Source organism: Haliotis asinina, chromosome 16 (assembly GCF_037392515.1).
Source record: "Haliotis asinina isolate JCU_RB_2024 chromosome 16, JCU_Hal_asi_v2, whole genome shotgun sequence".
Lineage (NCBI taxonomy): Eukaryota > Metazoa > Mollusca > Gastropoda > Lepetellida > Haliotidae > Haliotis > Haliotis asinina.
In genome coordinates this window covers 25,664,233-25,686,122 of record NC_090295.1, presented here as the reverse complement: position 1 = coordinate 25,686,122, position 21,890 = coordinate 25,664,233, and the positions used below count along the sequence as shown (strand labels likewise).

The following is a 21,890-nucleotide window of genomic DNA, read 5'->3' as shown; positions in this document are numbered from 1 at the left end:
TAGAAAATTAACGTTTATTCTGAAAAAAATAGTCGTTCAGTTAAACATAACTGAAAGTACAGAAAAGACTCATAAACTGTACCTGGCATGGACTTCATCTTCCAGCCTTGTTCAACTCCCGGGCATGTAATTATTAAACCAGGTTAGACACTGATAGCTTATCCTTCTGGACATATCTGACGTGTGTGGAGATTGTTACCTGTGGACTCAACTGATAAGAATAAAATCTTTTCTGTACCATTTGTCCGTCTACAACGACATGTCTGTGTTTTGTGTAGTTGTGCTAGTGCTGTGTTGGTACACCGTGACTCCGAACACTGTTGTGGACGTGAGTCTCATCACAGACAAGGTGATTGAGGAGATCAACCAGACTGTGTTTGCAGGGGTCGCACTAGATGTAGCCCTGCTTCAGAGCAACTGGGATGGACTGAACTTCAGGTAAGCTGGTCAGCGTAACTCCACACATTAACAACGACGACACGTGTATGGTAGTGGTCATTCCAACATTGGAACTTCAGTGGATAATGGGATACTGGGAATATACGACATAAAACATTTGGTAACTCGTTTGTAGCTAGGCAAATTATGTACCTTAACAGTTCTGTCTTGTTTCGATCACTGTTGTTTGAAGCATTATCGATACATGACATCAGTATTGTTGCAGACATACCTTATGCTAGGTCCACACTGTCGTGCGATTCGTTGCATATGTCATGATTTGCCATTCGTATCTGATCGTGGAACTTCTCAGAAATTTCAGGTTTGGATACGAGGTGATGCGAGTCGATATGAGGTGGTGCGAGTCGATACGAGGTGGTGCGAGTCGATACGAGGTGATGCGAGTCGATACGAGGTGGTGCGAGTCGATACGAGGTGGTGCGAGTCGATACGAGATGATGCGAGTCGATACGAGGTGATGCGAGTCGATACGAGGTGATGCGAGTCGATACGTTCCGATGCGATTTCTTGCGCTTGGATTCGCTACTGTCACGGTCTGATCACCCGTTCAGATACGATCACATACGTTTTGATAGGACTGTCCCCGATGACTCCAAGATTGGGTAGCGATTTTACACTATCATCACGATCGGGGTCGCCGATTTGGGACGATGTGGTACGCGCAGGTACGTTCCGAAACGTTCATCACGAACCGATGTACGCTGTTACGAGACGATACGATTGTGGTTGCGATGTCTTTAACGATAACGATCGAGGTGACGATTTGAGCTACCACTGGACCCTGACGGGACTTCATTGTTTATTGAAGTTCTACAGAGTGAACAAAACCAGTGTGGTGTTTGTCTTGTGCACATCTGATTCCGATCACCACGTTTTGGAAGGACGATGAGTGACGATCCAATAGGACCTGACACGATGATTACGACTGACAGTTAATCATGTTGATCGTAAAAAAATGTTGAACAGTCCAAACATTTTCCACGATCAACACGATTGCCACGACTGACCGGAAGATCTAATAAGATCTGATAGGATCACCACGACTAGTCCACGATTAATACCACTATATCATTCGCGGCGTCAATCGTGATAGTGTGAACATGACATGACAAGTTTATCTTCTGTATGACAATGTTTCAGGTTATTCAAGGGGAAATACCATGTGTCGCTTGTCCATCACACAATTAGTAGATTTGCCTTTTGATTGAGATCCGTATTGCATCATGATATATTGCACTGTTTCTAGGGTTTACAGTTAATAATTATCATGCTAATTCCCTCTTACTTTATGAAGCAATGCTAAGGTCCTGACCCTGGCGAGAGGATTGTCCCCGTGCTACCTTCGTGTTGGGGGATATGCTGGGGACGCTGTAACCTTCAGCAGCCGCCCACGCATGGTGAGATCACACGTGACCGACAGGGGACTTCTCGGCCTACCTGCAAACTTTACCATGACAGGTAGACAATATTGCTGCAGAAGTGAGTGAGTTGAGTTTTACATGGCCTATAGCCATACTCCAGCACCATCACATAGCAGGCAGCAGAAATAGTCGTCACAAACTGTACCCATGTGGAGATTCTGTTCCCCAAGTAAATCAGCGTGCAAGTCCGATCTTTCATGTTTAAGTTCTTGTAAATGCCAAAAAAGGAGACGGTTTTTATATGTTTTCCGACAACAGTTATTTTCATTCAGATTTACGGTTGCATTACAGGAAATGACTGGGATATTTTGAACGCATTTTCTCAAAGTGCTGGCATGAGCTTGATATTTGGGCTGAACGCACTGAAGAGGAATGGTTCAAACTGGGATCCGAGAAATGCTCTTGAATTTCTCAGATATACACAGCAGAAGGGATACAACCTGGCAGGTGTGGAACTTGGAAACGGTATGTGTGTGTATGCGTATGTGCTGTTACTGTATCCTGGTTTCCAGGTAGTGTTAATGGAATCAGATGGACACTGGACGACGATAAATAAAAGAATAAAGCTGGATCAGGAGACTTCCTCATTGTGGCAAACTCATTTGATAACCCGTTCTGTCTCTGCGTACGTCTACACACCTTTGGTTGGCTGGTTTGTAGCATTACGCCGCACTCAGCAATATTCCATCCCTATGACGTTGTTCTGTGAATAATCAAGTCTGGACCAAACCATTCAGTGATCAACAGCATGAGCATCGATCTATGCAGTGTGGATACGACGACATGTGTCAACCAACTCGGCGAGTCTGACCACCCGATCCCTTTAGTCGCCTCTTACGACAAACGTGGGGTGCTGAAGACAAGTTATAACCCGGATTCTCACGGGTATTTTACACAGCGGTGGTAATACCAAATTCTCTGTTTCATCGATTGTCTGCTTCCAGACTGCCGTTATACGGACAATATTTGTAAACACCTAGTGTCATGAGTCATTTTCAATGGTCCATCTATATATTGCCACAGCTATGGTTTCAGTGATCCGTCTATATATTCTCACAGCTTTGGTTTCAGTGATCCGTCTGTATATTCACACAGCTATGGTTTCAGTGATCTGTGTATATATTCCCACAGCTATGGTTTCAGTGATCCGTCTATATATTCCCACAGCCATGGTTTCAGTGATCCGTCTGTATATTCACACAGCTATGGCTTCAGTGATCTGTGTATATATTCCTACAGCTATGGTTTCAGTGATCCGTCTATATATTCCCACAGCTATGGTTTCAGTGATTCGTCTATATATTCCTACAGCTATGGTTTCAGTGATCCGTCTGTATATTCCCACAGCTATGGTTTCAGTGATCCGTCTATATATTCCTACAGCTATGGCTTCAGTGATTTCTGTATATATTCCCACAGCTATGGTTTCAGTGATCCGTCTATATATTCCCACAGCTATGGTTTCAGTGATCCGTCTATATATTCCTACAGCTATGGTTTCAGTGATCCGTCTATATATTCCTACAGCTATGGTTTCAGTGATCCGTCTATATATTCCCGCAGCTATGGTTTCAGTGATCCGTCTATATATTCCTACAGCTATGGTTTCAGAGATCCGTCTATATATTCGCACAGCTATGGTTTCAGTGATCCGTCTATATATTCCTACAGCTATGGTTTCAGTGATCTGTGTATATATTCTCACAGCTATGGTTTCAGTGATCCGTCTATATATTCGCACAGCTATGGCTTCAGTGATCCGTCTATATATTCTCACAGCTATGGTTTCAGTGATCCGTCTATATATTCCCACAGCTATGGCTTCAGTGATCCGTCTATATATTCTCACAGCTATGGTTTCAGTGATCCGTCTATATATTCGCACAGCTATGGCTTCAGTGATCCGTCTATATATTCTCACAGCTATGGTTTCAGTGATCCGTCTATATAATCTCACACCTATGGTTTCCTTTCCACCAAACGTGTCCTGGAACTATATTTATGGCATGAAATGACTTCTAGTTTAATGTTTGATTTCAGAGCCCGACGAGTTTCTGGGGAGATATGAAGTTTATGTTGATCCGGATCAGATGGGATCTGATGCACTAACCTTCAGGAATCTCTTGCGAAATATGTCCTACTACAACAACACCCTCTTCATAGGCCCTGACACATCCAAACCCTTCATATACTTAGATGAGTATGTACACATATGTTACCTGGTGTTCATCAAGTGAATATTACCTATCAACGAATGATCACTGTTAAAACAACTACCACAGAACTTATATAATGTCTGACCCTAGGTGTGACATTAATTCACACTGGAAGAAACGGCTATGCATTGACGACAGTGATTCAAAACAATGCTGTTCCGAATATCAACCCAACGTAACATTACCGACTGGTTCCGTACTTCGATGTACATGAGAACCATGTCCCCAACAAACACTCAACATGTCCCCAACAAAATGCCACATGTCGCCAACAAACACTCAACATGTCCCCAACAAACACTCAACATGTCCCCAACAAACACTCAACATGTCGCCAACAATTACTCCCATGCCCCCAACAAACACCCAATTTGTTCCCAAGAAATACTCTACATGCCCCACACTCAGCATGTCCCCAGCAAACATACATGTCCCCAACGAGCACACAAACGTTCATATTGTACATCATGACTTTAAGAAATATTGTGTATTTCAGAGTCTTTCTTTTTCCATTAAACTACATACAAGTTACATTTCCCTGTTAGCACACATCGTCTTTCACGTGTGATGTGATGTGTTTAATGACTCAGACATAACAATTGCCTGCACATGTATGTAACATGTATAACATAGCCGTGGAACTCATAGGACCAACACACAAGTAAGTACGATTTCCTCTTATGGCACTAATGTTTCCTTCCAGATATCTCGATACTGATGGGGGCGTGGCTGTGGACGCGGTTTCCTTCCATCAGTAAGTGGAAGGGTTCACTGTCTAAGGCTACTTTATCAGCGTTAAGTTTGTATTTCTTGAGAGAGAAAATTAATACCCTAACACTTGCAGGTCTCAGACAGGTGAGCGAGATGATTAGTAATTACAATTTTAATTCGATTTCTGATTGGTCAGTTCTATAAATTTCCGACCATATGATCAGTATACACTGTCGCAGTGAAAACCGATTCACCAAAAGCTTTGAATGTACTCCTGCACTGATACATCCTCGATATATCTCAAGGACATTTCCGATAAGTCTCCAGTATACCCTTGAGGCATTTACGGCTCTGCCCGATAAATTTATTACTTCCCTTTGCTGGCTCCGCCTTCTCACCGTAGCCAATCAGCTAGGCCGCCGTTACAACCGAGCTTGCCAGTGTCAAGAAAGATAGCGGTCGCAACTGCGAAGGTCTGCTCGCAGTGCGACTCAGATTTCAGGGAACTCATACAAACAAATTGACAGGTCCGAAACTTTAAAACAAGATGTGCAAGAACTCCTTCTACCTCTTCCAGGGAACCTCTGCATGGTTTCTGTTGCCAAGTATATCGGTTAGATAATTCAAAAAACGAAAGTGAGTTGTGATTGGTTCGTCCAACTTCCCAGCGTAGACACCTGATTGGACCAAAAGACAGCCAAGGGAGATAATAAATTTATCGGGCAGAGCCGTAGATTCGTCCAGGGTATAGTGGAGACTTATCGGAACGTATACCTTGGAGACATCGAGGATGACACTGTTAGGGTAATACACAAGTTTAAGGGCGTTGTCGTTTGCAGACACTCGAGGTTAGTTAAAGAAAAACAGTTTCATATATTTTTTTTAATTGTAAGGTCAAACAACTTACTCGCAACGGGCTGTTGACCAACACTGTTAGATCCACTCTCCTACCCAGAGTTCCATGCGGCGAGCCAGCATAGTACCTCTGCCACAGGCCAGAAAGATGTGACGATTCGTCACATCTTACATAGTTCAATCAATATTATGTACACATTTCATACGTCATTTAGTTTTGATGAATCTACACATCTAACAAAACATCTTTCTTAAAATGGTTCAGTTTCAATGAGAAATCCTAAAACGTGTAACACTATTTCAATTTGCGTAGCGACCCTTTGTTTACATGGGTGGTACGGCTCCACGTGCAGTCGTCGAAGGCAAATGGAGAGCAAACGATGCAGGCGAAATATAAATGTGTATTGTCATAAACCTTACTGACGCAGCTGTAGAAGAATATTTACGTAACAGTGCGAAACATTGTGAAAACCTCGCTTGCGTTATGCCAGTTCAGCTTATTAATGAATATGGACATTTGTTTTCAATCAAGAGAAAAGTCATGTCATATGCAAATTAGCCGTGGTAGTGATGTTATGCTAAGTCATAGCTGCGCCGGAGCGTGTTAGCTCGTAAAACAAGTTTTGTGACGTCATTATGGAGCGTGACGTCCACCCGCTATGACGTCATTGACAACAGACAACCGTCGTAAGGAATCAGCGTATCTATCTTACCTCACACACAAATGTCGCTGTCTGATTGGCCGAGCGCTCTTCAATCATGTACCCCGTGTACAAGCGAGGTGCGATGCAAAAACACCTCGCTGCCAATAGCAACTCATTCGGTACTTCGTAGTAGTTACTTTTTTTATCTCGAATAACATAAAATGACGCATGATGCATATAAATTACCAATGTTTTGCTAAAGGAAAGGAGATAACTCTAAATCTGTTTTATATTGTCGTCCGCAATATCTAGCGATGGCTACGGAAGCATTTGACTCTGTTTCCAATAGATGAATTTCGACAAAAGGTTCAAATGTAGCCCCTTATATTAAGAAGGGGAACAGGTGGTTCAGCCTGGCCTACTCTGTATATGCATGACCCGGGAGGTCAAATGGCCCGAGCGGCTGGTCGATTTAACTTCATTGAAGAGGAGAGCAGAGACTATTATTATTGTTGCGTTCATGCGCAACATGCAAAGATGAATTTGTGACAGAACTTGTCCCGGAAAACAACTTTTCTGAAAAAAAGAATCACTTCATGTTTTAAATGAATTGTTTTTACAGTAATAGGGTATCTAGTTTGGTTCACTAACTTTGCAACATAACGTCAGTTACTGCCACACACCGATTCACTTTCATAATCAGATTCACTGCTGCCTGAAAGCCTTAATAGGAAACATTAAACCACCTGTAGCCAGTTGTTTAAAGAAAGTTAGGATATTGTTGACGATTTGTCGACACTGTCTCGGCTGTTCGAACATGTTTAGAATCAGCTGACATAGGCTCATCCCTTCATAGTAATCAGGTCAAACTGAACAGCCTGTTCGCCGCGGCGACTTTACTAAGACAATACCTACGTGGAAAAACAGTAAGATGCAAGATTCGAATCGTCAGGCTGACTAAAGTTTACGATCCTATACCCGTGCTTCAAACAGTTCAGAATAACATTGAGGTGTACGGTAAGATAAATACGGGCTCAGGGAGCATAAACAAGCATCTAGGGTACCTCAACCCATGGACTTCTCGAGACAGTGAGCGGCCCGCTCATTATTCCATCCATATTAGCTACAACACTGTGATTTATTCATCATCGGCAGATTTACCTTTGACCTGATTTCAAATAATGAATTTCTGTCTCGAAAAAGAGCGTGAAAGGAGATGAGCTAGAATAGGGATAGATGTACTGTGTTTGGCGATTTGGGAACGTAAACCGGTGGTTATATTGCCGCAAATTTAATGTCTTATCGGCTCCGCTTACGCGTTGCCTATATAACTAAATTTGCGGCCAGTTTACGTTCCCGCAAATTACACAGTACAGTTATCCCTAAGAAACGTATAAGAGGAAGCCTGAATTCATGTATACGAAGGTTGTGTGCACCTTGGGTGTTCTGCAGGAATTTCTTCTCTCCCAAGGTAGGCGAAAACGGATGGACTTGGGTGTTCCACATTTACTACTTCTCCCCAGAGGTATACTTTCTCCCTTAGGTAGCTGAGAATGATATATTGGATTGTTCTGCAGACATACTTTCTCCCCTAGGTAGCTAAGAACTGATATACTGGGTTGTTCTGCAGATATACGTTCTCCCCTAGGTAGCTAAGAACTGATATACTGGGTTGTTCTGCAGATATACTTTCTCCCCTAGGTAGCTAAGAACTGATCTACTGGGTTGTTCTGCAGATATACTTTCTCCCTTAGGTAGCTGAGAATGATATATTGGATTGTTCTGCAGACATACTTTCTCCCCTAGGTAGCTAAGAACTGATATACTGGGTTGTTCTGCAGATATACGTTCTCCCCTAGGTAGCTAAGAACTGATATACTGGGTTGTTCTGCAGATATACTTTCTCCCCCTAGGTAGCTAAGAACTGATCTACTGGGTTCTTCTGCAGATATACTTTCTCCCCCTGGGTAGCTGAGAATGATATATTGGATTGTTCTGCAGACATACTTTCTCCCCTAGGTAGCTAAGAACTGATATACTGGGTTGTTCTGCAGATATACTTTCTCCCCCTAGGTAGCTAAGAACTGATCTACTGGGTTGTTCTGCAGATATACTTTCTCCCCCTAGGTAGCTGAGAATGATATATTGGGATGTTCTTCAGGTATTACTTCTCCCCCTAGGTAGCTAAGAACTGATATACTGGGTTGTTCTGCAGACATACTTTCTCCCCTAGGTAGCTAAGAACTGATATACTGGGTTGTTCTGCAGATACACTTTCTCCCCCTAGGTAGCTGAGAACTGTTCTACTGGGGTGTTCTGCTGATATACTTCCTCCCCCTGGGTAGCTGAGAATGATATATTGGGGTGTTCTTCAGGTATTACTTCTCCCCCTAGGTAGCTAAGAACTGATATACTGGGGGGCTCCGCATGCATTACTTTTCCTCCGGGGTGAATGAGAACTGACATACTTGGGTGTTCTGCAGGTATTACGTTTTCCCCGGGGAGGATGACAACTTGGGGTGTTCTGCAGGTATTACGTTTCCCCCGAGGTGGATGACAACGGATACACTTGGGGGTGTTCTGCTAGTATTACTTCTCCTCCGGGGTGGATGAGAATTGATATACTAGGGGTATTCTACAGGTATACCTTCTCCCCCGAGTTCGCTGACCTCGACCTGTTCACCCAACCCCGTCTGTTTGACGACTGCATCAAGAAGGTAGTAGACGCAATGGACATGGCAACGGACCACGTGAAGACAAAGCCTGTGTGGCTGGGGGAGACGTCCACGACCAGCGGGGGTGGGGCACCGGGAATTTCCAACACCTACGTGGCATCTCTCATGTTAGTATTGATACAGTCATTTGTGAATAGTTGACACGCAGCTGTTCATAACCAAATGTATGGTTTTGCAATACTAGTATATATTCCAGCAATATCACGGCCGGACACAATAGGAATAGCATTCACACACTGTACCCATGTGGGAATCAAACTCTGGTCTTCGGCGTGACGGAACTGTTCTCTTGTCTCCAGCCCTACTGCAGGAAACCATCCTGCAGCTCCCGATCTGCGTCACCAAGTGCGATGACTGTAAAATCGAGTTTTTACTGTCCTCTTGCATCATATACAATTAAAGTCACTGCCCTCCCTTGGTGCCTAAATATCCAATACATTCATCGTAGTTTGAATGTTGCAGAAGCATAACGTTCATACATCTTGCTTGATTCAATATTAGCATGTCTGAAAGACCTGGCTAACCTGTCAATGCCCGAACATTTCTTTTTCAAATTGCAGGTGGCTAGATAAGTTGGGCGTGGCGGCGAAGTATGGGATAAAGTCTGTTATACGTCAGGATCTCTATGGGAGTTATAACAGCCTGATACAGCCAAACACATTTGACCCCAACCCAGTAAGTTTCACGACAGGCAATATAGCTTCATATGGGTAAGTTTAGAGCATTGCCAGAGGCTGTTCATGATGCAATGAGAACAATACGCTTAGTTTACTGTGATTTTTATGTCTTGAAAACATCACGCTGAAGTTTACTAATTGATATCAACTACAACACGGTGCCCCTTAAACCGAATTAATGTTTTTGCTTAGGAAAATGATCAGTTCATATTTCTACGGAAACCGTTTTCACGAGCTTCATCAAAACTGATTTGTGTCATAGAGGGAAACTGTTCTACGAACATGAAAAGTAAAGACACTAATGTCATTGATTATTAATTATACAATCTATTTCCATCAACTGTAATGAGAAAACAAATAACAAATATTAATAGCATGACATGAGTCTTGTAAATGATACTGTAAAGCGGTTTGATCTTGCGCAATCTGCTTGTAACAGCCTAGGTAGGAAGGTAGGTAGGTAGGTAGGTAAAAGTAGGTAGGTAGGTAGGTAGGTAGGTAGGAATGTAGGTAGGTAGGTAGGTGGGTGGGTAGGTAGGTAGGTAGGTAGGTAGGTAAAAGTGGGAAAAGTCGAGGCTTGCTGATACACACGCAGGACCGAGGGATGCTGCGGCTTACACATGCTGAGTATCTGAAAGGGTTTCCTGAACTACACGTGCTCGGTATGCGGTATTGGAGTGAAATGTCATTACGGTTTATATATAGTCCATTGAGCAGACGTGGTCCGAAACCAACCTATTTATTTCTCAACGAACGTAACCGACTCCTCAGAATAAAAACTTAACATTACCAATGTCGTTGAAGGGCATTTAGAAGTAGAAAGCATAAGAAAAGACAGATTTATTGATGTCAACTTCTTTATTGTGTTATCCACAAGAAAGGAGATGACATCCATAAATCTGGCTTTATCAAAACTTATGCGCGCTTCATTCGTTTGGCAAAAATCACCTATGAGACGTTTGACATTTCTTGCTTGAAAAGGGTATAAGAAGCTATACCGAAACATCGCATCACAGAAATAAAGAAGTTGTCATCCATAAAGTGTTATACGTTTCTAGAATGTAACGAATCTATTAGACATTTGACTTTGCACGTGGATATAGCAACATAGTTACATTTCGAGAACTGAAAACGATTACAAAAGAACGCATCATGAAGGGTTATTCCCGCTTTAGGAAACCTCAACTGTTGACATTGCTCGACGTCAATCCCCCTTCAATGGTGAAACTGTTCAAACTGCAATCGAAGGAGCAGGAGTTGAGAGGTCATTCCCGCTTGAGAAAAGACAAGTTAATCAAACTGCTGGAAGACACCAAGCTGGTCGACATGCATTTCATACCTACGGACCACGCCATGGGGAAGTATCTGAGAGGCTGGCGGATGACCGTTCAGTCTAACATCAACGTCAATGATGTTAAATCACAGATTGCAAAAGCATGAAATACCAGTTGACACTTAAAACAGCAGACGCATGTATCGTACGCATACAAGAATCGTTGGAAAAATGTACCCTCGATACCATCTACCTAGATACAGAAAACTACGTACATTTTGCGAAACACAGCCACCTGTACGACAGCAGCAATTACCCACCAGAGTACGACTTCACAATTATTACCTTCACAGTATGATCAAGAAAAAGGTCCTCGGCAAGATGAAGGACGAATGTGCCAGCATGAGTACCTAGCTTTCAGATCCAAAATGTATTTCATCAAGAAAGCCAACGACGATGAAATCCGAAAGGCGAAATGAGTCAAGAATATACTTAACGGTGGATTTCGAACGATGGCATTCACACTCATAGATGTGGATACCAACAGTCTGCCTAGGCCTCGCCACGTTGGGAGTTTCTGAGACCCCCAATAAACGAAACTCCACTCGATGCATGGAGATCTAGGCACACTATTGAATGAACGATAACGTGCATATATCATGGAGAAGGTTCACTATAGCTCTCACAAAGGAAAGGTGTGAGCGCCAGCCCGAAGCTTGCCAAAGCCGCTAGCATCTCTGAGGATACCTCCAAAGCTTGGCTTAAAAAACAAACCATCTGTCAAGTGTACCTGCTGGCTCCTCGATACACACCAAGACGAAAGTTTGCCATTGCCATACTCAGTTGTACCCATCAAGCCGACTTCCTGTTTCTCCCACACGACATGGGTAGAAACAAAACATATAACTATGCCTTGAGTGTCGTGGACGTTACCAGTCACTACAAGGAAGCAGAGCTGTTAACGACCAAAGATTCAAGTCAAGGTGCTAAGACCTTAGAACGAATCTATAAACACAGTCGCTTGACCTGGCCTACCGAATTACAAGTCGATCCTAAACACGAGTTCATGGGAGCCGTGTCGCAGCTGTTTTCAAAGCATGGCGTCCAAGTGAGACAAGGCGTGGTCGAGGCTCACTGAAGCCAAGCCATCGTTGAAAGATTTTACAGGTCGAGCGTTTGTTCAGACACCAGTATGCCCAAGAGATGGTCAAGCCATCGTTGAAAGATTTTACAGGCCGAGCGTTTGTTCAGACACCAGTATGCCCAAGAGATGGTCAAGCCAGAAAAGCGACCTATGGTCTTTGAAAACGTATAACGTCGACCGAGTGGATATCAAAGACGAGGAACCGAATTTGTATTACTTGAAAGAAGGAACGCGTAGGGGATTCGTCCAAGAGGAGTTGATGATCGTTCCTCACCACTCGGTACTACCCCTTCATAAAATAGAGGATATTACATGAGTGTCCATGCCAAACTATATTTACCACACGAGTGCCTAAATGATGGTATTTCCCGCCGAGATCGAGGTGTATTGATAGGATATTAAACGAACTTCCCCTTTCATATCAAGTTTATGTCCCGAGTGAAAATTATTTCACGAGGGAGAAAGAAAATAAACAAATTAAATAGGATGCAAAACTCGTTCCCCTTTCATATCAAGTTTATGTCCCGAGTGTAATAATTTTGGTTTGTCACAAGCTAAATTCCTATTTATTATCCACGTTCTAAAAATTGAAAATATCGTTAAAATAAAGCAATATTTTGCTTTCCTATATAGAACCATGTAACGCGGATTAATACATCATATTGCTGATTGGAATATCAACCTCTTCACGTCAGGAAAACGTACGCTGCGTAGAGGCAATGTATTTCCTATACGGCGCCTAATCACAAGAAAATAAACAAATTAAGACAGAATCAAGTCGTAATCAAAATTTAATTCTTTTCAGTTGAGGATTTGTTTTCAAAAACAATAATGTAATTCATCAAAACACTTGTGGAGTGTACATATTTTGAACTTGACTACGTGACCTTTTGCCTGAACGTCAGTCGGCCATCACAGTCGGGCTAGTCGTCATGTTGAGAAGTGTTCACAAAGAAGAAGATTGTAGGGAGCATTTAATTAGGATCGGCAAACTCAACAGCAAAGATGAATGTGAATAACAGGGAACTGTATGTCTCAAATAGTTGAGCTTAATGTTCTTCATCCGACGACGAGTTACTGTAAATAATTCGACGACGCTTTGCGCAGGATGCCAGTGACGCCTTCTCATCTCGTCTTGGAATTCCAACTTGTCAACATTCGATGTTTATGTTGAAGACTCCACCGAAAATTGCGTCTGAAAACACAGCCTACAGCCTCGAACGAAGACGATTTCAAGCCTATCGTGTTCAGATTCTGGGAAGTGCTTTTGACCCCTACATAAGAAACCACGGAGGCATGGCAGTGTCAATATGTTTGTGCGGGAGGACTCGAATGGATGCGGCTGACAGTGACAGTAATAGAGATACAAGAGCGAAGCTCGTCTTTTGATGTTGTGTGTTACTGTGCAGTCCTGACAACTACACGCAGAAGGTATTCAATCTCTTGATTATATTCACAACTCTTCCAACCAATTGTCCGTCAATTTTGACCAAATCATTAACTTTTACGGGCGACACCATATTTGTTTACACTCATGAGAGACGCATTTGTTTACGCAGTCGTTAAATTGAGGAAAATAAACCTAAATCAACTTTCAAACATGGGCTGGCTACCCGCCGTCGCAGCAACCCAACGTCACAGAAGGACCGTCACGTTACCATGACAAGTAATAGTTTAAAAAATATGAACTCCAATATGATCTCACTCGTAGGTAATGTCATAGACTAAATCATTTCCATTTCTTTAAAACTTCATTTATTCAAACGATCTATTTGTTTCAATATATGTCCAAAGTGCACAGAAATTCTATCCCCTTTGTCTATGTAATGTATTAAGCAAACATTCGGTATATCTCCTCTTATCATATCCCCACCCTTAATTCTCAAACGCTATCAATACATGTCAATTAGCACCTCCCTATGTCGGCGAATCTTACGTATGTACATGTGCATAAGCCAGTGACCTTGCACAATGTGGCGTGATGGCCCTATGTATAAAAACCTGACTGATACAGTCAGTTAGGGAGACCGACCAGCGAGGCCAACCAGCGACGCCAACCAGCGAGACCAGCCACGGGAACCAAGCAGAGAAATCAGATCATCGACAGAAGAGGATAGATTGTGCGGCTAGTTGGGGTGTCTCCCCGCCTACGACTAAGTCGACGATGAAGAATCGCCATCCGACTTCTGAATGTGTGTAAGTGACAGAGCGGTCTCCACATCGGGAATATTGACCACTCAGTCCCAGATTGCATTCCATCACATGTTTACCACTGTATGTGGCATTTCGACCATCGTTCGACCAAACAATAACAAAACATGGCTGCTGCTGTCTTGTCTTCCCCCCGGCTCTTGTCCACCATCCTGAACTACCACCCGAGACCACATCGGACACTCTTGGACAGTAACAAAGATTATTACTAATCGAAAAACGGTGTTCAGACGCGTTGGGGTGGACGCGATAGTTACTCCTCCCTGCGTCGAGTCATCTTCAGTCGAGGGAAATTTGCCAGCCTGTAGGATCGTTTAGATCTCATGGACACCGAACAGTTACAATGTCTGATCGATAGCTTACAGATTCGAGACCCGAGAATGCACTGCCTCGTACTACTTAATCCACTTCGAGGAATTCATGGCAGATCCACCACATCATGTCGTCGCCAAATATCACGGCTACCTTTTAACTCAGGACATCAAAGGATGACGAGACCGACCCTCGCTCATTTTACTGAGAGGCTACATTCCCATCAATAAGCATCGAAGCCGCTTCTGCGGAAGTACCATCATCGTTATACTACTTAAGCCGTATGTAGGACCATCATGTACAATAAACCTATCTTCGACTTTGCTTTGTGTACTTTTATTCTATAGACGTGCGTTCGGCTTGAATTGTTCTCTACTCAAACCTCAGTGAACAGGTCCTAAATAGGTCATAAAATCTATTGGGAAATAACAGGGACAAAATGAACAATGAGAATGATTTATTACAAAAACAAATTATGTAAAAAAATGCAAATAAAACGTTAACAGCTTATAAATGACACATTTCTCTAACTCGCATGGCTGATTAACAAACTACATGATACCTGTAAACATCTTCGGAAAAACACCCCAAACCTAACGTGTTAAAGTGACTTTACCCCAAATTTATAACTTCTTTCCTATTCCATTTCATAGTGCTAGTTTTCCTTCAACCCGACCAAACACTAGTTTGAGAAACCTAACATACCCCTTCAAACTTCTGAAAACCACCAAAACCAACCGTGATTTAACTGAACTTTACCCAAAATATGTAGAATAAATAATTCCTTTTCCGTTTCCCACTCCCCTCGTGTTAAGAACATGACTTATTGGGCACATATGTGGGACCTTGTCTGTCTGCCACTCAGTCTAAGTAAACTTATCCTCAGTACTTTTCGTTACACTCCACTACTGAGTCTAACAAAACCTTATGGGAGGTCGCGTCAAGTAACCTTTGAGACTGACCAATCAGAACACAGCTCACCAAAGTACACATTCGCACATACCTTTTAAACTTTTTATCTCGAAAAGGTTCGTACCCGAACGAATCCGAATGCTACTTAGCGTACGCTCTCTTCCGGGTGATGCACTCGGCGTACGTACAACCATGACAACGGTGAGTAAACAGTCTATGAAAATAGTGTTCTTGGCAATATACAAGGATATTATCGTGCTTAAATATTGGCTAATGGTAACCATGTCAACAGAAACCCCAAAGCAAATATACTGCAAGTCAAATAACTGTGTTATATGCGGATTTTTGTTTTGTGGAGAGATCCGTGTCAGTGATCTGAATATTTTGAAAGTCCCTCCGATCCCTAAACAGTAGCCGTTGTCTGATTGGTTAAATCTATTTAACTGTCTCGCGTTTGATTGGGCGGCCATTGGTCGCTCAAAGGTTACCTGACGCGACCTTCTACTAGATATTGTTAGACTCAGTGGTGGAGTGTAACGAAATACACTGAGACTAAGTTTACTTAGACTGGTCTGCCGCTGTAATTGCCAATTACTCACAACTTATAAACGTCGAAATAAGAAATTTATACATGTTTTGCATTTAAGGACTACTGGGTTACACTTCTGTACAAACGTCTTGTGGGTGCACGGGTGTTCAACCTAACAACATCGGCAGATAACTCTGTCCGTGTGTATGCCCACTGCGCCAAGCAGTCCAGGTAATATATGTTGGCACATCGTTTCAAGAATACAGGAGTACTATTATATATATATATATATATATATATATATATATATATATAGTACCGTGTTACATTTGAATCGATGGCATTATGTATTGGCATATGTCGGCTAGTAAATTTACACTTGTCAGACGGGTACATAGAGCCCGTAGTCTAGACTACCAGTTGCCCGACTTTTGTCAACCGCGGTGAATGAGTGGGTTAGATGGCTGAGTTTGTGAGCTGGTGATTAGGTGACTGACTGTGAGAGTGTGTGTTCGAATCTCGAATGGCTCTTAACCAAACCAAAGATCTGTAATCTCAACTTTACTGAAGAAGAGTAATTCCAAATGTAACAAGTCCTACACATTTCACCACTTTCTAAAGGGCATTGTGGATTCAAAGAATAATGTCCCTTGCTGACCAGGTGTAAGAGCAAACAATTTATTCCTCTGTCCCAAATCATCAAAGTGTATACCCGCTTGAAGTTCGAGATATCTTACCTTTTAAATATATTGCTTATTACATTGTTCTGTGATGATGTTACACTGTTTGTGTAGAGACTACGGCACGGGCAGCATCGTCCTGTACGCCGTCAACATCAACAAGAACAACATCACCTTCAGTCTGCCCCAGTTCGGGGACAGACACCTGGATGTGTTCTGGTTAACACCTCAGGGAAACAACATCACGTCAACGTAAGGTCGCCGTGTGAACACGCACAAGCATATCCTTCAGATATTCATTTCATTAACGATATACAAGTATTTTTTATGAAACCGTTTGTTTAAAGAATTCACTAATTTTGAGGAAAGATGTAAATAGACTGTGTTGTGTGGTTCCTCTGTCTGCAATAGTCCAGCAATATGACGAGGGTTTGCTCTTAGCAAACAATTCAGTGGCTGATATTATGAACACTTCCCAGGACGTCGGGCCAGGAACATGATCACCTGATCCATTGTTACCTTTTGCAAACCCCACCTGGTTTATTCCAACTCATGGATAGGCATTTACCAGTGGGACATACGCAAATTTACCCAATCTAAGTTCTAACGTTACAAAGTTGTGAAGTGTTTGTGTTTCCCTTCCGCTTTTGAAGGTCCCGGGGTAGAATAGGCCTTCAACAACCCATGCTTGCCATAAAAGGCGACTCAGCTTGTCATAAGAGGCGACTAACGGGATCGGGTGGTCAGGCTCGCTGACTTGGTTGACACATGTCATCGGTTCCCAATTGCGCAGATCGATGCTCATGTTGGTGACCACTGGATTGTCTGGTCCAGACTCGATTATTTTACAGACCGCTGCCATATAGCTGTACTATTGCTGGGTGCGGCGTAAAACTAAACTCACTCACTCACTCCACTTTTCAGAATTGTGGAACTGAATGGCAATCCGCTTCATCTGATCAACAACACCTTCCCGGCCTTCACCCCCTTGAAACTGACGTCCTACTTCACAATACCTTCATTATCATTAGGGTTTGTTGTCATTCCCGACGCTAATGTTAAACTGTGTGTGTGAGACATATTTATTGCATGCTTGGGAATGTTTAATAAATTAAAGTAACAAGGCACAAATGCTCGTTGTTATCGAATTCTTTACCTACGATATAGATTTGAAAATATTCAGTGTTTAACAGACTAGTTGGAAACAAACAACATTTGTGGCACGAAGCTGCACAACCCTATGTTTTCTCTTTACACAGTCAAAGGTAATGTGTCACCCAAAGGTAAGGTTGACGATCGAAAATCAGGATCACTCACACGTAATGCATATACTTCAACATGCAGCTTTGTCCAACGTGTGTCAGATATCAGCATACATCCTTTGTCCAACAAGTGTCGGATCTCAAAATATAGTCCGTGACCAACAAGTGTCAGATCTCAACATAAAGCCTGAGGCCAACAAGTGCCAGATCTCAGCATACGGCCTCTGACCAACAATGTCATATCTCAATATACAGCCTGAGGCCAGCAAGTGTCAAATCTCAACACACAACCCGTAACCATCAAGCGTCGCATCTCAGCATACAGCCTCTGTCTACCAAGTGTCGGATCTCAACATACAGCCTTAGGCCAACAAGTGTCAGATCTCAACACACAGAACGTGACCAACAAGTGTCAGATCTCAGCATACGGCCTCTGACCAACAATGTCAGCTCTCAACACACAGCCCGAGACCAACATGTGTCAGATCTCAGCATACGGCCTGAGACCAACAATGCCAGATCTCAACACACAGCCTGTGGCCAACAAGTGTCAGATCTCAACACACAGCCTGTGTCTAACACGTGTCAGATCTCAATATAAGGCCTATGACCATAAGGATGTCACAGTATATATATACAATAACCACAAACACTCACATTCGTAGACTGGAGACTAGTACCCACGCAGCTCTCTTCTTACACCCCCTTGCGTATGGGTCAGACATCGTGTTAGCAGCTCAATATGCAATAGTCGTCATTGCAACTGAAATGCGTTGATTGTGACAGTAGAGCATATTCACTCCATTTAAAAGAACGGGTACCAACTACAAGCCGGAAGTTACCAGCATGGCTGATGCATGCGTTGTCGGAAATCACATTTCACTTCAAGAGATCGATGCTCCAATGCCATATGTCCATCAATCATGATTCATAATTGCTTCCTTGTTCGAATGTCCTGCGTGTAGAGTTCACAGTCACGTGCTATTGTATTTGGGATGGAACTGAGACGACTTCAATTAGAAGTCCTGTAAACTATCCATTTTTCACACCATACCATGAATACTTTATTACGAAAGACATTTTATCTTGCCGAGTCAATTTCCATCTATTGAAATATGCGTATTAGGTGTTACAAGTGCAATACAAATTATGCTGCCTTGAAGTTTAAATGTGTTTGAAAGGTTAACGGGGTTTTTTTTCAATATGACCCTATAATTGTGCATACTGTGTAGCCAGTATAGTTCCATCAAACATATTACATGGTGAGAACATTGATTTTGCCTTGTCACGCATCCATGTGCTCGGGGAAATGTTTTTTCCCGGAGATACATCTTCGAACGCTCGTTAAGAAATTCATTTGTTTGCTTCTTTGTCATTGGACAAATTCTACCACGGCGCGTGTCATTCGAGAAAAAAGGGTTTCGTTCACTAAAGAGTTTCTCAACTCTGCAATCATTTGCAACAAATCCACCATGGCGAAGAGTAAATGCGTCTTTCTTCTTGTGTACCTCCTACTGTTCTCAGAGGTTCGTTGGAAAATCCTGACTGAAGGTGGAACAGAGAGTTCAGACAAAGGTCTTCCATCAGAGACGTCCATGATGATACCCCAGGTTGAGACATTGGAGTCAAACACATTGTTTATGGAAGGTAAATATGCCACAATTCTATATGTGTGTAGACTGTTTTCACAATACAGAGGGGAACATGTAGTTGGTCAAAACGTATACGGAAGGCCCCATCCTGGTGAAGACAACACAACCGTTCAATGAGACGGTAAGAAAATGTAATCATATCAGAAACATATAATATATAATATAGACTGCACACGTCATTGCCAAACTAGTACAAAATAAGATGGTTTGTTCGCACAAGAATGTGTGTATCATTATTGCATCTGTATTTAATTGGAGGTTTGTAAAAGCGTGTGTAATCCTCTCTAAATGTAAACTCATCATCTATCGTCCTACTCAGCTTAATCTCACATAAGCAAAGCTCCCAGTAGTTTCCAGCATCGTTAAACGCACAACAAAGCTGTTACTTAGGCTGGTGGCCCATCTTTCAGGGAAGGCTTGTCCCATGGCCTACAAGTATAATCTTCCTGGTACATACTGTATGTACAGATCTGTTGCTGTAGTATATTGCAGTTTCACGTCAAAACAAAATTTTGTGGTTGTCTTTAATTAGTGTAATTTCCCGCCGCTGTTCACATATTTTTTGACAAAGTGATCGTTGATCTCAGTTGTGGATACTAACTATTGTTCGGTCGACCATTCACAGACAAGACAGGTGGGTCGGACAAATAGAGCAGAACTATGATTAATGAATCCATTTGTTAGATACTTAATGTGGTAACAGCTGCTAAGAGGAACAGCTATGAACAAATTTTTACCTTGAATGGAAGTAAGTAAGGATACGTTCTGTGGATGACCTGATTATAGTTTAATACCATTATCAAGCAAGTGATAGTGTAAGAATGTTGCTCTTCGTTGTAAATATAGAACTTGTTAATCCACATTTTGTACCCTTGCTTAATACTGCAACTGTGAAATGCCTCTAATCGACTGACTGACCTGAGTTTTGGTTTTACGCTGCTTTTAGCAATATTCCAGCAACATTACGGTGGCAAACACCAGAAATGGGCTTCACACAATATACCTATGTGGGGATTCGAACCCTGGTCTTTGGCTTGTCAAAACAACACTTTAATCGTAAGGCTACCATACCGCTCCTCCTCTTATAGATGTTAAATGTTTGTCTTGTTTGTCTTAAGTGCAAATAGGTGTCAAATGTTTATCTTAAGTGCAAATAGGTGTCAAATGTTTAGCTCAGGTGTAACTATGTGTATGTTTTCCTTTCTCCTTTACGCTGATTATTATAAAGTCACTAAAACACAAATTTACCCTAAAATGTATACGTCAGGAGTAGTATTTATGGTATGGGTACGAGTACAGCCCCTTCTACGGTATGTCACAGGGTTAATTCGAGACCTACAGGTGTGTAAAAAGGCGCAAAATGATGTCAGAAAGACAATTTGTGTCCCACTGGGGTACAAGTACAGCCATCTCTATGGTATGCTGCAGTTTGTTTTTGTGGGTGTTTTTGTGGGTGTTTTAGGGGTTTTTTGTTTGTTTGTTTGTTTGTTTTTTAAAAAATAGCCATAATATTGAATGGCCATGTCATGACTGGGTTCTGCCATAAACTCATTGAAGTAGGCTAAGGAGTAGGTTGAGTACAGGACCTTGCGTTCTCTGGTCTAAAGAATATAATCAACTAAAGTCTTTATGAGATATAGTAACCGTTCTGTACCACACAGAACTAAACTATCATACAGGGTCATGAATTTCCCTCTACAAATCCAACAATGTAGGGCTGAGTAAATGTTAAGTCCATCAATGTCAACCCTGATGTGTCTGAACAACTCTTTCTCGAACAGTCTCCACATGATGATGAGCAAAATGGGTTCTGATCTTTAATAATGGGGTAATACCGTGTCATGAGGGACAATCGGTAATTCCTCTCTGACGAAGCCCATCTTTCAAGGACCACAAGTTCAGTTCATCATCTTCGATGTTTACTTGGTCAACGTGGTATGTTTCCATGGGCAATATCAGATAGGTGGCACGTTTCTGCTCTCTTCCTCGTATTCACCCGGCTGGTATAAGTACACTGAACCATTCCAATAATGTTATTTTTCCTGATCGATGTGCTCCTGTAGAGGGTTCAGCAACAAAGGATTTCATTCAGATGGCTTCAATGGGTCCCTTGCCCACGAGTCTGGTGACTTCATTGTTGATGATAGCCACCACTCACAGCAAACATGCAACCCATTCTGTATTTCTGTTTTGGGGA

General features: G+C 42.3%; 1 protein-coding gene across 1 annotated transcript; it reads left to right on the top strand.

The window, feature by feature from the left end:
* Positions 1–174: 174 nt before the first annotated feature.
* On the top strand, positions 175–17,910 carry LOC137268466 (heparanase-like). Its single transcript, XM_067803033.1, has 10 exons — positions 175–438; positions 1,754–1,917; positions 2,172–2,345; positions 3,921–4,080; positions 4,800–4,850; positions 8,948–9,148; positions 9,602–9,716; positions 16,218–16,330; positions 16,894–17,031; positions 17,704–17,910. The coding sequence occupies exons 1-10, from the start codon at positions 260–262 to the stop codon at positions 17,852–17,854; spliced, it is 1,446 nt and encodes a 481-aa protein (XP_067659134.1). The 5' UTR covers positions 175–259; the 3' UTR covers positions 17,855–17,910.
* The last annotated feature ends 3,980 nt before the right edge of the window (positions 17,911–21,890 follow it).

Excerpts from the sequence above, each read along its gene's own strand:
- LOC137268466 (XM_067803033.1), top strand. The coding sequence starts at position 260 with ATGTCTGTGTTTTGTGTAGTTGTGCTAGTGCTGTGTTGGTACACCGTG. Across the intron at positions 1,918-2,171 it reads TGCAAACTTTACCATGACAG|GAAATGACTGGGATATTTTG; the intron begins GTAGACAATATT and ends GTTGCATTACAG. Across the intron at positions 9,717-16,217 it reads ACACATTTGACCCCAACCCA|GACTACTGGGTTACACTTCT; the intron begins GTAAGTTTCACG and ends TTTGCATTTAAG.